The sequence below is a fragment of the Canis lupus genome, chromosome 3 (assembly GCF_048164855.1).
Source record: "Canis lupus baileyi chromosome 3, mCanLup2.hap1, whole genome shotgun sequence".
NCBI lineage: Eukaryota > Metazoa > Chordata > Mammalia > Carnivora > Canidae > Canis > Canis lupus.
This window is the reverse complement of record NC_132840.1, coordinates 72,864,454-72,877,902: the sequence shown is the minus strand read 5'-3', so window position 1 is coordinate 72,877,902 and position 13,449 is coordinate 72,864,454. Positions and strand designations below refer to the sequence as shown.

At 48.8% G+C, this 13,449-nt stretch overlaps 1 protein-coding gene across 12 annotated transcripts in view; it reads right to left on the bottom strand.

Moving 5' to 3' along the window:
* The window catches only part of CEP164 (centrosomal protein 164), a 63,382-nt gene that overhangs the window by 33,139 nt on the left and 16,794 nt on the right, over positions 1 to 13,449 (bottom strand). For 8 of the 12 annotated variants that reach the window (XM_072822177.1, XM_072822181.1, XM_072822183.1 and 5 more), the window contains 5 exons: positions 11,953 to 12,157; positions 8,028 to 9,689; positions 4,815 to 4,970; positions 4,268 to 4,402; positions 3,544 to 3,621 (listed from right to left, as the gene is read on the bottom strand). In XM_072822177.1, the coding sequence (XP_072678278.1) occupies positions 3,544 to 3,621; positions 4,268 to 4,402; positions 4,815 to 4,970; positions 8,028 to 9,689; positions 11,953 to 12,157 (2,236 nt within the window). The remainder of the gene's footprint in view (positions 1 to 3,543; positions 3,622 to 4,267; positions 4,403 to 4,814; positions 4,971 to 8,027; positions 9,690 to 11,952; positions 12,158 to 13,449) is intronic. The other 4 variants (XM_072822187.1, XM_072822188.1, XM_072822180.1 and 1 more) reach the window with 3 other exon arrangements.

The window sequence follows — 13,449 nt, the reverse complement described above, 5'->3', positions numbered from 1 at the left end:
TTATTCACCGTGTCTCATTCCCACCCAGCTGGTCTCAATTCTTTGCACTGCCCCGCACCCTATGTTGTTAGCATTTCCCAATCACACTGACATCATCCTGTGATGTCTAAGCCCAGCTCCCTCCATCTCCCTTCATCCAGTGATGGGTTCTTGCCAGCGCCACCAGGTCACACAGTGCCTGCTCACCCACCCTGCTGCCTCCCCTCCTCACTCACACCCACTCTCAGCGTCTGGTCCATGAACCTATCCCCTGTGATTCCGTAATACACTAGAATTGGGTTTACACTGAAGGCAGGAGAGGAGGGGGAAGGAGAGAGAGGAGAGGCATTTCTGCCATCCTACTGCCCTCTCATGGAATCATGAGCAAAGTGACTGTGGACAGCACAGAGAAAGGGTAGAACAAACCATGGCAGGAGACCTCCATCTAGGGCTACCTAGATGCCCAGAAGTGGGAAGAAATGGGCAGCTCAGAGGATCCAAGGTCTATAAACAGGGACAGGAGCCATTTTCAAAGGGTGTGGTCCAAGCAGCGGCAGCTGTGTCTATCCTAAAACTGCTGTTCATCCCCAACACTGACCTTCCCCACCAGGGAAAGCCCTAGTTCCTACCGGGGGTTAGAACACAGGAACCCAACACTCCATGTGACAAAAAGAATGAGATCTACTGGGATGCTAGAGACATGGGTGGGAGGTGTATTTAACACCTCCCACTCTAGACATTTCCCCCCATCACACTGGGTTGTCTATTTATACTAAAGAGGTTATAAAAAAAAATTGTTTAAAAGCTCCCACTCCCCCAAAGAAGCACATAATCCTCAGAATGGAAGCTTTTGGAAATCCAGGACAGGTCAAAGAAGTTCCCTTTTTTGTTGACATTTGTAATCCATTATGAAGTAAAAATTAACTCAGAGTCGGAGTGCATCATGATTGATCCACGGTGGGATCTTCAACCCCCAAGCTGACAGCAGGGGTAAGTATCCATCCTACCCAGGACCTGGAACAGCACAACACAACCCGCAGGGACGCCCCCTTGTCCCAGAAGGGCTCACTCTCCTTCATTCTCTCAACTGCTCAGCAAAACACACCTCATCCTTCCTAGGCTCCAGGCAGTGGCAAGTACAGAACATATACACATGAATAGGGCCGAATCTCTACTCTTAGTTTGTTCTCACTTTCTCCTTTCTCTGAGAGCCAGGTAAGTCCTCCTGATGCCCCATTCTTGCTCATGGTCATCCCTCTAGGCTCCAAACCCTAGCTGCTGATCACATTGGCAGGATAAGGGCTTAATGGCAGATGAGAAGAAACAGAGTTGTCATTTCAGGGACCCAAGCACACTGAAGGCTTTGCAGACGGTGCAAATAGACCAGGCCCTGCTCACAAGGAACAGTTTCAAAGTAGACACAGATCAGGTTGATGATAAAAATGGGGGATTCAGGAAAACAGTGTCACATTTCGCAGAAAGTGTTAAAGTCACGACCAAAGCATATCTGATCATGCACCGCCAAAAATGTGGACAGTTTCTGGGGTAATGGACGAAGTACAACAGTAAAACTTAGTCTGCCCACTGGCGAGAGCTGGACCACCTACAACTCAGGGGCTGTGTTGGCCGGGATCTGCGACCCCCGCCCGATGAGACATTTAACCCTAGCTCTTGGGGTGAGCAGAAGACCAAGAAGAGTCAAGAAACAACACGCGGATCATAAGAGATAATAAGAACACAGGAAGAGATAATAAGGAAACAAACTTAAATCTATGATACAGGAACTAGAGTTTTACTGGTCAGCTTCGAGATCATTCTAATAAAACATAAGTGACAGGTTTCAGTTCGAAGTGTTTCTTTTTTTTTTTTTTTTAAGATTTTATTTATTTATCCATGAGAGACAGACAGAGAGAGAGAGAGAGAGAGGGAGAGGCAGAGACACACAAGCAGGGGGAAAAGCAGGCTCCACGCAGGGAGCCCGATGTGGGACTCGATCCCGGGACTCCAGGATCATGCCCTGGGCCGAAGGCAGGCGCCAAACCGCTGAGCCACCCAGGCGTCCCAGTTTGAAGAGTTTCAAGTGTGTGAAAGAATTTTATATTCGAATAGACTTATGGAAAGTTTAATTCAGCTTGCAATCAGTATTTAAAAGTTTGTGGAAATCTGAGTGGCTGATGTCATGATTCACTAGTGGTATGAATACCATGGGAATATTGAGAGAAATCTTAATTGCTAGAAACTAATAAACTGGACGTTAGACAAAGGACACACTGTAAGGGAATGTTCCTTTTCAAGTAGAAAGCCACACTGAGGGTTTGTAGGTATTACAACACCACGATGAGTTCTGGATTTTGTTTGTTTTAAGAACATTCTGGTGGTGATGAAGGACAGACGGGGTGGGGGGGGGTAGACAGAGATTAGAAGTGACAGGACTACCGTGGGGAGAGTCTGGAAGCTATTCCCATCCACAGTCTGCACTTCCCAGGCCCTGCGCCTTTGCTCAAGCTGTTCACTTACCTAAAATATCCTTCACACCCCCATGCCTAAAACTTACCTACTCTTTAAGAGCCAGGTCAAATGTCATCTCTTTTGAGTTTTTCCTGATCTCCAGGCAAGTAATTTCCTCCCCCTCAGAGCTCCCCTAGGCCAGGCACCTGTGCCAGAGTCTTTGCACAAACTGCCCTGCTTTACAGTTTCCTAGGGAGTCATTTACTCCACACTGAGCACTCACCAAACACCAAGTACCTGGCGTCTCTCTCCAGCTGTAAACTCTGTGAGGCCAGCCTAAAGCCGTCTTACCAAAATCTGTATCTCTACACATGGCCCACCATTCGACAACTGGTAAGACTCTGGATGTCACACCTCAGTTAAAAACCTCTGATGGCTCCCAGTGCCTGGGTACCCCTAATGCAGACTCCTCAGCTGGCACCAAGGGCGTTTGGGATCCAGCCCAAGCTACCTCCACAGACCGTCCCCCACTCATCTCCCACATGTGCTCTGCGCTCCAGCCAAAGGGGATGCCGTCACCTTCCCCAAACTCACCCTGCACCCTCTGCCTCTGCCTGTGCGGGGCCCCGCATATGAGCTTCTCTCCCCCCACTCACCTCTGCCGGGCCAGTCCTGCCCACCGTCCTTCCTGGGTCCCCTCACATGGCAGTTTCTCAACAGAACCCTGCCTGGTCGATCTGCATAGCTTGGAGGCCCCATATTCTCTCTGCGGTGCTCCAGCTCACCTCCCTCACAGCCTCACTGCATTCTATTGTTTTCCAGGAAGGTAAGCCTTTCTTCTGTGAGGCCACAAACCCTCAGGGGGCAGTAATCACATCTCACTCCGGCTTGCATGACCTAGAGCTAAGCGCCTCACGTAGAAACGTCCAATTACTGGTGGCCGTCTGGCAGATGAGCAGATGAACAGATTCCTAGTCCCCTTTTGTGTTTCCCCAAACCCCAGAAATCCCATCTAGACAGCACTGGGGCAAGACAGTTCTCTTCCCAAATCTGCATCCCACAAGTAGAAAAGCTTAAAAAGGAAGGATAGAGCAGGATAGAGGCGTATGCTCTTACCTCATACTCAAAGTCAGCCCCCAGTGCCCCAATGTCCAGGTGTAGGTTCTTAAGAAGTTCGCTTGAACTGCGGACACTCTGAAAACAAACATGATTACAGGTACTCAGCCCAAGAGGGCCAAGAAGCTCCCTCCTGGTTATGCTTTCTGGGACAGACCTAGAAAGCACATAGATTAGGCAAGAAATGAAGCTGTGGGCTAGAAAACCATTCTACTCATTTTTAAAGCGGCACAGAGGTTGGCCAAAAGGAGGCAACAACCCAAGTGTCCATCTACAGACGAATAGCTAAATAAAATGTGGTATATTCATATAATGGATTATTCAGCCATACATGTACAACATGATGATCTCGGAAAACATGCTATGTAAAAGAAAGTACATGTAAAATGCCAAATATTGTATGATTCCACTTATATGAAATATCCAGAATAGGCATATTCAAAGACAGAACATAGAATAGAAGAGACTAGAGACTGGGGAGAGGGGTGACTGGGGGAGTTACTGTTTAATGGGTACAGAATTTCTATTTGGGATTACGACCAAGTTCTGGAGACCGATAGTGGTGATGACTGTACAACACTGTAAAGTTAATAAGGTCACCAAATTGCATGCTTAAAAGTAGTTAAAATGGTAGCTTGCACATTATATATATTTGGCCACAATAAAATAATTCTTTTTAAATAACACAAAGGGTTTCCAGGCCAGGAAGAGGATTCATCATTACCTGATTGTCACTCTCTGCCTCATCCTCCTCATTGGTCTCCTCCCCTAAAGCCAAGAGGCTGAGAGCATTCTTGTCCTCATTGATGGAGCCCAAGAGACCCTTTGAATAAGCAGAAGTCTTGAGACCCTGTGAAGGCTCCAAAGTAGAGAAGGAAAGTCAAGGGACGTGCTAGAAAGACCTACAGAATGCTTTCCCCACTCTCTTTGGATGTCTCCCAGTGCAAGTCTCCCACAACCAAGAAGCTGACCCCAGCAACCCCAGCTCACAGCGATCCCTCCCTTCCTGACTTTGCCCCAGTTGCAAGGACTGGGAAATTAATACTGCAGCACCCCTCTCCCCCAGCATGGGTCTAACCTCCACAGCCCAGAGTCCACATTTGCACCACACAAGTGTGATTTGCTTTCCCAACTTCCCAATTAGCCTATGAACTCTGAGGACTCGGCCCATGGTCTCTCTTTCTTATCTATGGGCCTCAGTTCCTAGCATGGCACAGTCTCTGTAGATCCCATAGTAACTAAATACACAGACCGCAAGAGAAACCATTTACCAGTGTGACTTCTCTGAGCTGACCAGACTCCACTGAGCTCTCCAGGTTCACATTTTGAGATCCTCGAAGAGCAGAGGCCGGGACATCCACAAGGCCTCGTAAGGGAGCCAGGCCCCCAGGAGGGACGTGGCCTGCAGCTAATGAGGAGCCCAGGACCTGGGCAACACAAAACATCTTGTTACAAACCCAAGAAACCACATGGCTCTCAGAGTGCCAGAGACAGATATAAAAATAAAACATCTAAATCCTGCCCGCTCAAATTTAAACCACCTCCGTTCGGAGGCTGCTAATGAAACACAACATCCAGAAATTACCATTGTGCCAACTGTGTGAGAAATCACAGGCAGGCTTGCTGATTCTCCTAACTCCGCTGCTAGTGCACAGCCAATGGTTCCCTCACATCTGGCAGATGCTGCAGAGGGTTCTGCTCCCCTTTCAGAAGCCACATAGGAAGTAGGGGGGCAGAGGGAGGGCAGAGACAAAAGCCTCATCTACCAGAATGAGAAGTCTCAATAGATGAAGTTAAAACTGATGAACCAAGAAAAAGCAGTCTAAGCATATTATTTACAAATATGGAAGCACACCAGAAGAAAGCAGTTGCCTCTGGGGAGGGGTACACACACCAGAGACCTTCTGTATTTCATTATACGCCCTTTGGTACTATTTGACTTTGTTCAATATGGGCATGTACTACTTTAATCAAAATACATATCAACTCTGAAAAAAGTACATGGGGGTGCCTGGGTAGCTCGGTTAAGTGTTGGCTTATGTTATGATCTCAGGATCCTCAGATCAAGCCCCTTGTCCAGCTCTATGCTCAGTGGGGAGCCTGCTTCTCCTTCTCCCTCAGCCCCTCTCCCTGGCTCATGCTCTCTCTCTCTCCCTCTCTCAAATAAATACATAAGTAAGATCTTTAAAAAAAAAATACATGAACGACAAAAGAACTCTCTTTCCCTTCCTCTGCTGACAAGAAAGGTAGCTGAATGGAGCCTTGCCCAGAGGACTGACCAGCTTCCCTGTTCTGTTCTCACGCTGGCCAGATGAAGGCTGCGGGCTAGGGAGCACGGGAAAAGAAATCAGGATGGGAGTCAGAATTTGTGAAACTCTGGCTCATTCACAGACACCCTGGATTCTCAGTTTACTCCAAAACGGAGATGATGGGTGCCTTGCCACTTCAGAAGGCTTGTTGGGAAGTTCAAAAGAGACAATAAACGTGAGGAGTCCGGGGCTACAACAGGAGGGGTCCAGGGCTACAGTGACATGGAGCGGCCCTTAGAGAGATTTACGTTCCTATGGTCTGGGCCGAGCAGCAGGGGCAAGGAAAATATTCTGGGGACAATTTACAATAAACTCTTTAAAATTCATTCCTCAAACTTACAATGTATAAAATAACACGAAACCATTCCTCTCCAATCCCAAGGGGACTGGAGAGAGAATAGGGGACCTGGAGGAGGTGGGGCTGAGGACGTCCAGGCAGCCCACCGTCTGTCTCATCTACAGCCTGGGCTAAAGAGCCCAAACCACTAGGTGTTTTTTAAGATTTTATTTATTTATTCATGAGAGACACAGAGAGAGAGGCAGAGACATAGGCAAAGGGAGAAGCAGGCTCCCTGTGAGGAGCCTAATGCAGGACTCGGTCCCAAGACCCAAGGATCACGACCTGAGCCAAAAGCAGACACTCAGCCACTGAGCCACTCAGGCATCCCTATTGGGCAGATTCTGACCAGCGGGAGCAGGTAGGAGCAGGAAGGCAGAAAGGAGCAGGTAACCATCAGGGCTGAGCCTCTTCCGTGCCATCTCTCATTCTGCTCTTACAACCCCAGGCAACAGTCTCTACCGATGGAGATGGTGGAGATCAAGACCACAGCCCACAGTCACAGGGCCGCTAAGGGCAGGGGCACAGATATGGGACTGGACCCCAGGGCGATCTCAAAGCCAGTATTTTATGCCACCTCTTTGTACCTTACAGCTTCTTTAAGGTAAACTGGGGGTATAATGGGAGCAAATGGTCTGCTCCTCCTGACTTCAGCCCTTCCCACCAGGCCCAGCCTATGGGCAACTGAAACTCCTCCCACACTGTATTTATGGAAAAGTATGGACTCCTGATGTGGCTAATTTGCAGACGTGCTAGGGGCTGGAGGGAGGGAGGGAGGCAGACATGCTGGGGGCCCTGCTCTCCCAGACCTTTACCAAATCAGCGGTTGGCAGGGAAATGACACATTCCCAGCTCCTAGCTGATCATCTTCTCTGGCTGGCCATTAATTCTGACTACAAGCTGTGCGTAGCCTTGTCCTTCCAAGGGGATAAACTTGCTGCCATTGGGCTAATTAAAACTTTCAGGATCATTGGCAGCTTATCCGATATTTATCATGCTATAGTAGTTATTAAAGCCAACAGAGAACCAGGACACGCCAGCAATTAGAAACCAGAGGAACAGCTGGGTAAAGACACAGCTGGGCGACAGCAAAAGAATAGCTAGGGAAATTCAGATTGACCCCTGTGGTCTCTGATCCAACTTGACTTCTTGTGAATGAATTGATGTGACTCTTTACAAGGGACAAAGAGGATCAGAATGACAAGGAAAGCACGATCTGCTGGCAAATCCCCATAGCAGAGGAAGTGAAGGTACAAACAAGCCTGACACAGTTTGGTCACGTGGCTTCTGGGAACCCCGGGAAGCAAGGAGCAGAAGTAGCTCACTGGATGGTAGAGAGATTCTGGGCTTCAGCCCCCCAGTGACTGTATTAGCTTTCCCCTTCTGTGTGATTCCAAGAAGGGGCTAAATTCAGAGCTCGTGAGGAGTGTGTCTACTTGGGAAGCCTCTGTCATTGGCTGATGGGAAAGGCTTCCCAAATCCTAGGAGAGTACCCAGATCCTGCAGGAGCACCAGGATAGTACCACCTTGCTCACCCTCAAAACTGACCATCTGCAAAGCCTGTGACCCACCACCCCCACCCCACTCTTGTGAACTAAGTCAGCTCCAGGGAAGGGAAGGCTAGATACCCTCACCTTGCAGGTGACAGTCACAAGAAACACAAAATACAGGTCAGCCCACAAGACAGCCAGCCTGGGTAGGTAAGGGATCAGCCGTTATCAGGGGAGAGCAAATAACAGGAAAGCAGGCCTGAGGGCCAAGTGAAGACCTCAGCTCACCCTGCTCCCTCCCTGCCAAGTCCAGTGAGGCCTGCAGGCCCTACTCGCTAGGAAGCCTACCTGGTTGAGAAGCTGCAGCATGCCTGGCTCTGGAGCAAGCCCTCTGCTGGAACTCAGCTCGACTAGCCTCTGCCTGAAGGGACTGCTGCTTGGCTGGAAACAGGCTTGCTGAGAGGCCTCCTGCCCAGCAGAGGCAAGAGCCATCTCCTGAGGATGCTCCAGCACGTCCAGCCCCCACGCCAGAAACCTGGAGTCCCTCTCCATGGCTCTGACAGCCTCGTGCTCACCCTCACTAGACATCCTGGAAGATTCGGCCGCCATGCAACAGACCCTGCCGGCGATATCTTTACATGGTGTTTCCTGCATGCTCTCGGACAGCCCCAGACCCTCCAGCCGCCTGGAGATCTTGGCCATCTGCAGGATGTGCCCATAGAACCTCTTGCCCTCAGAGGAGTCTTCACTCTCGGACTGCTTATCAGCAGAGTTCTGCATGGGGAACAACTGGAGGCCTAGGAAGGGGCTGGAGCGCTGATCTCTGCGCCTGGCACCTGACTCAGCCACGCCCTGCTCGGAGCCCTGAGAGCTCTGAAGGTCCCAAGGGAAGTTGTTCACCTCACCCAGGATCTGAGAGCCACGGTGGGAAGACAAACTGTTGCTCTCTAAGTCGGGCTCAGACCCACTAGGCTTCCTGTCTCCTTCAGAGGGCTCTAGAGACCCCCGGGGGCATCTCTGCTCACTGGCAGGGAAGTCTCCAGGGGCACTCCCTGAAGGGGCATTCTGGGCTGGCTCTAATGCCAGCACATCCAGCGGTCTTAGGAAGCACTCCTGAGGTGGATCCTTAGCTGAGGCCCTGGGAGCCTCAGGGTCACTGGGTCCTGTCTCCTTGCAGCTCCCAGGGGGGTCCTTGTTGACAAGCTTAGAGACCTGTCTCATCCACAGTCCTGGGGACTCTTTCCTCCTCCTCCCCCTGCCCACACTCCCACCTTCCCCAGAAACGCCCTGCCAGCTCTGATCTTCAGCTGGGCCGCTATCTAACAAGAGCAGCTGGCTCTTCCTGGGAGCTGGCATGTGGTCAGAGGAACACGAGGACCGGGAGGGGTTCTCCTCGTGGAATGAGGAGGGGAGGGGGCTCTGGCTCTTGTCTCCCTTGGGGCCAGTGGAGCCCCGTTTGGCCACACGGTGGCCGTGCTGCTCCCCTTCTAGCTGTAAGCCCCTGATGGTTTCAGAAAGCTTTGAGTGGACAGAGGCCTGGCCTTCCAACATCTCCTGCCCATTCTGGAGGGGCCTGGTGTTCTCAGGGCCCAGCGTGCTAGGCTTCTGCTGTCTGGTCCTCAGCTCCAGCTCTTCTATTTCAGGGTCTGAAAACCCCAGGTAGATTTTCTCTGTTGGCTTCTGGGGTTTCCCCAGACCCTGCAGATCACACATTTCTGTCCTGCACTGGGCCAGGGCATTGCCTAAGGTTTTCTCCACGTCAGCAAAGATATGGTGGTATTGAGAAGCTTGGCCTTTGGAGAGTGGCTGTAGCTTGCTGGGCAGGGTGCCCATGAAAGGCCAGGGGGTGTCACCCAGCTTGCAGGGGCTCTCTCCTTTCTTAAAGGAGCCCTCGTTTCTAGCCTGCATCTCTTGGTCTAGGTCCAGATCAGCAAGCCCAGGTGCTAGGAGAAGGGATGGGCGGCAGAGAAAGGAGGAAGAATGCAGAAGTCCCTGTTCAGGCTGTGTTTCCTAGACAGGTATATAAACATGCAGAGAAAACTAAGCCAAAGCACTTCTAATTTATACTTGCTACCTCAGCCCTTGGCAAGCCCTTAACAGAAACCCACCCTCCCTTTAAAGTAAAACACAAACCAAGAGGGGAAAACAAAAAAAGGCTAAAAAACTCCCTTGGGCTTCATTGTTTCTGGGCCCTAGTTTCCTTATCTTTAAAGAGGAGGCTGGACTTGATCAAGGGCTTACCCCCCTGCTTCATGGAACCCTCAGGTCAGTCCCCACATGGGACCCCAGAGGCCACTGTAGTGTACATGTAGTGGGAAAAAGGGTACCACAGAGACCTATACCCTGAGGCTGACTTTTCCTTGATATGCTAGACATCCACAGAGGAAGGAACTAATTGGCAGACAGGGCTTCACTACTAACAAAGATCTGAATCACCAACCAGGTCATCCCTAAGATATCATCAGGCTCTCAGTTCTGTGATTGGCTAATCTTATAAAATCCAAAGCCTTACCAAAGACCACCAGAAACTAAGAAGGGAGAGAGGGGAAACATGGCCAGTGAGCTAAGCTCTGGGAATTCCATCTAGGTCTTCTAGCAAAAACGCGAAATGGTATTGCTCAAGAGAGGTCCACACAGTCAGAGGATATTGGGTCTAGAAGAAACCCTAAAAGATAAACCTCAGCCTGCAAACATTCACGCTAAGTTCCAGCTGGTCTATGCATGCACACCTCCAGAGATTCCAAGCCACCTGAGCCCAGGTCACCCACCTGGCTCAGATCTGCCTTCTAGACAAAGCCGGTTCTGAGGCACTGTCCTGAGCCCTGACATCCAGACTGGCAGCCCAAGGCTATCCAATCATCCTCAGCTCCTGAAACTATAAAAGAATCCTTTTAACAGGGAGCTCTGTGCTCTTGATCACACAGTCCAGGACTCTGTCACCCAACCATCCACCCTAGAACCCTTGCTTCTTTCCCTCTCTCACCTTTAAGTCATGCCAGAGCCTGCCCAGACACTTGTTACTATTTAAAGTAGTCTAGTAGTGAAAAGCCCATTATCCACCTTTGGCCTTCCAAACATGTAATGTTAGAAAATTCAACGAAATGTTAGAAAATTCAACCGATTTGCAAATTACCCATCCTCTTTTTCTCTATCTGCAAGGATGGGTTTGTTATCTTGTTTCTTGGGATCATGAGTACTCAGTAATCAGTGGGAGAGGGGGAGGGAGGGAAGACTATCTATAGAGCTGGTAAATGTGGAAAAAGATAAATTCACCAGCAACCATCCGATGCCAGAACTGGCGCCTTGGGAAGGAAGGAAGGAAGGTGGAGGAAATCTTCACTGAGAAACAAGCACTAGACACTGGTGGGAAACGCTATAGAGAGAAAACACAACAACTGGACAAATGAGAGGTTTGAAAAGACGTTCTTGGCACACACACCCTCCCCCCACCCCGGCAACTGGCCTGCATTCCCACGGGGTCTCCTCCTCCCAGCATGCCCCAATGCCCCCCAACCCAGGTGAAGGATTCCCTGCCCTAGCAAAGCACTTGGGGAGAGCCTGGGCCTCACGTCGGTATGGCTCCAAGTCTTAGCTTCTCTACCTATACATTCAGGGCAATAATTCCATCTCTTAAGTTCAGACACACTGAAGGGACAAATAAAACAGTAAGGGGAAAGAGCGCTTTCAACCCTGAGTAAAAAAGCTACCCAAGATCAAGGTGATCACGCTGCCATCAAATTTCAATTACGCATCACCAGCCAAGGATACCAGCAAAAAAGACAATCCACGGGAGTGGATAAAGCCCAAAGCTTTCCTCTTTGGATTTGGAAGGCACTGGCATTCTGACAACTGAATTAGGGCTACATCTGACATCTACAAATTTGCACCACACTGGGAAGGCCTGGCTCTGAAAGGAAAGACGCTCTGCTCATCTGGGTTCTCTGTCAACTGTTCTCCGTCCCCCACTCTCCAGAGGGGCAGATGGACTGCCGCGCAGCACCATGCTCAGCAGAGCGCTTTCACTCACTAATCCTACTACACGATATATGCTTCCCAAGGAAGAAAAAAGGAATTGTTTAGGGGCAGTCAAAACTTCAAGAAGCTCAAAGGAAAATTTGCCAGAAGACAGGCATAACTAAGGTGACGTACTATGAAGAAATCACCGTGGTATTGGTGCTGTCCTTAACTTCTAGCTAGAAACACCTAGAGGCTCCTAACATCCCCCTCAGGTTTCAGCCCTGACCTCTCTGGGAGCTGGTATCCATGGACTCACCAGTGGGCTTTTGGAGGTCTCTTTGTCCTTCTTGTCTTTCTTTTCCTTTTTCTTTTTCTTGTCTTTCTTCTTGATGGCTGCAGGAGTTGACAGCTTCCCCCGCTCTTGAATCACCAAGTTCCGATAATGCTCATCACATGGATGGTCCCACATGGACTGCCCGTTGGCAAAGTTGAAATAGTAAATATCACCTGTGATGTCCTGGCTGCGGAGAGCAGAGGTCAGGCATTAGTCCCTGATCAGGTCCACAGCTACTTAGGGAAAAAAGAGCAGAGAAATGGCCGAGAGATGGACAAGAAGGAAGAACAGCGTGAGAGGGGCAGAAGGAGAGAGAAGGAAGATCAGGAGGACACAGGGAGGATTAACCCAGAACGGAAGGGTACCGTGTGGCTAAGATAGGAGTTAACTTAGAACAAAGGATTGGGATACCGAAGGACTTCTCAAGAAAAATTCCTGGGAATTCATGCTAGACTGGAGTACAAATAAATTTGGTTTCAGATGGATAAATACAGATGCTGTGGGATCTTGGAGATAGATTCTAGGATTGACCTTGCTTAATATTTTTATAAAGGGTGTAAGGAGGAAAGACGCATTGTGAAAGCTCTGGTTTTGCAGAAGATATTTGTATCCCCATGTTCACAGTGGCATTAATCAGAACAGCCAAAGGGTGCTAACAGGCCAAATGTACATTGACAAACAGATAAATAAACAAAATGTAGCAGAAACATACACTAGGATTCTATTCCACCTTGAAAAGCAATGAGGTACTCACACAGGCTACAACACAGATGAACCCTACAGACATTATACTAAGTAAAAATAAGCCAGACACAAAAGGATGAATACTATGAGTCCATTGATAACAATCTAGAATAGGTTAATTACAGAGGCAGAAAGTAGGTCAGAGGTTACCCCAAGCTCGGGGGAAGGGAGAGGAGGGGGCACAGACTTTCAGTTTAGGAAGCTGAACAAGTTCTGGAACTGGGTGGTGGGGATACTTGAACAACACTGTGAATGTGCTTCATGCTGCTGAACTATATTTCCCAAAATGGTTACAACAGCACATTTTATGTTATGTATGTTTTAGTGGAAAAAAAAAAAAAACCTTACAAAAAATGTTTAATTTCAGTGTGATAAAAGAAAGTGTATAGAAAATGAAAAGAGAGGAGACTGGGAGAAAATAGTAGAAACAGTAGTATAAGATTAATATACAGACAAAAATCAGAGTTCTCAACAAAAATAAAAAGATAAGTCCCCAGCAGACAAAACGGCAAAGGATATAAGCAAGCAAATGGCCAACAGATGGCCGGCTCAACTCAATGTAAAGATTTGAGAAATGCAAATTCAAACAATCAGGTATAATTTCCTGCCCTTGGATTGACAATTTTCTTGATTTTGATCCTTTCCAGGGAGTTGATAATATTTTAAATGATAATATTTTTAAATGAACAACCACATGTACTATTACTGGAGGGACTGTTAAACTGTAATGGAAAG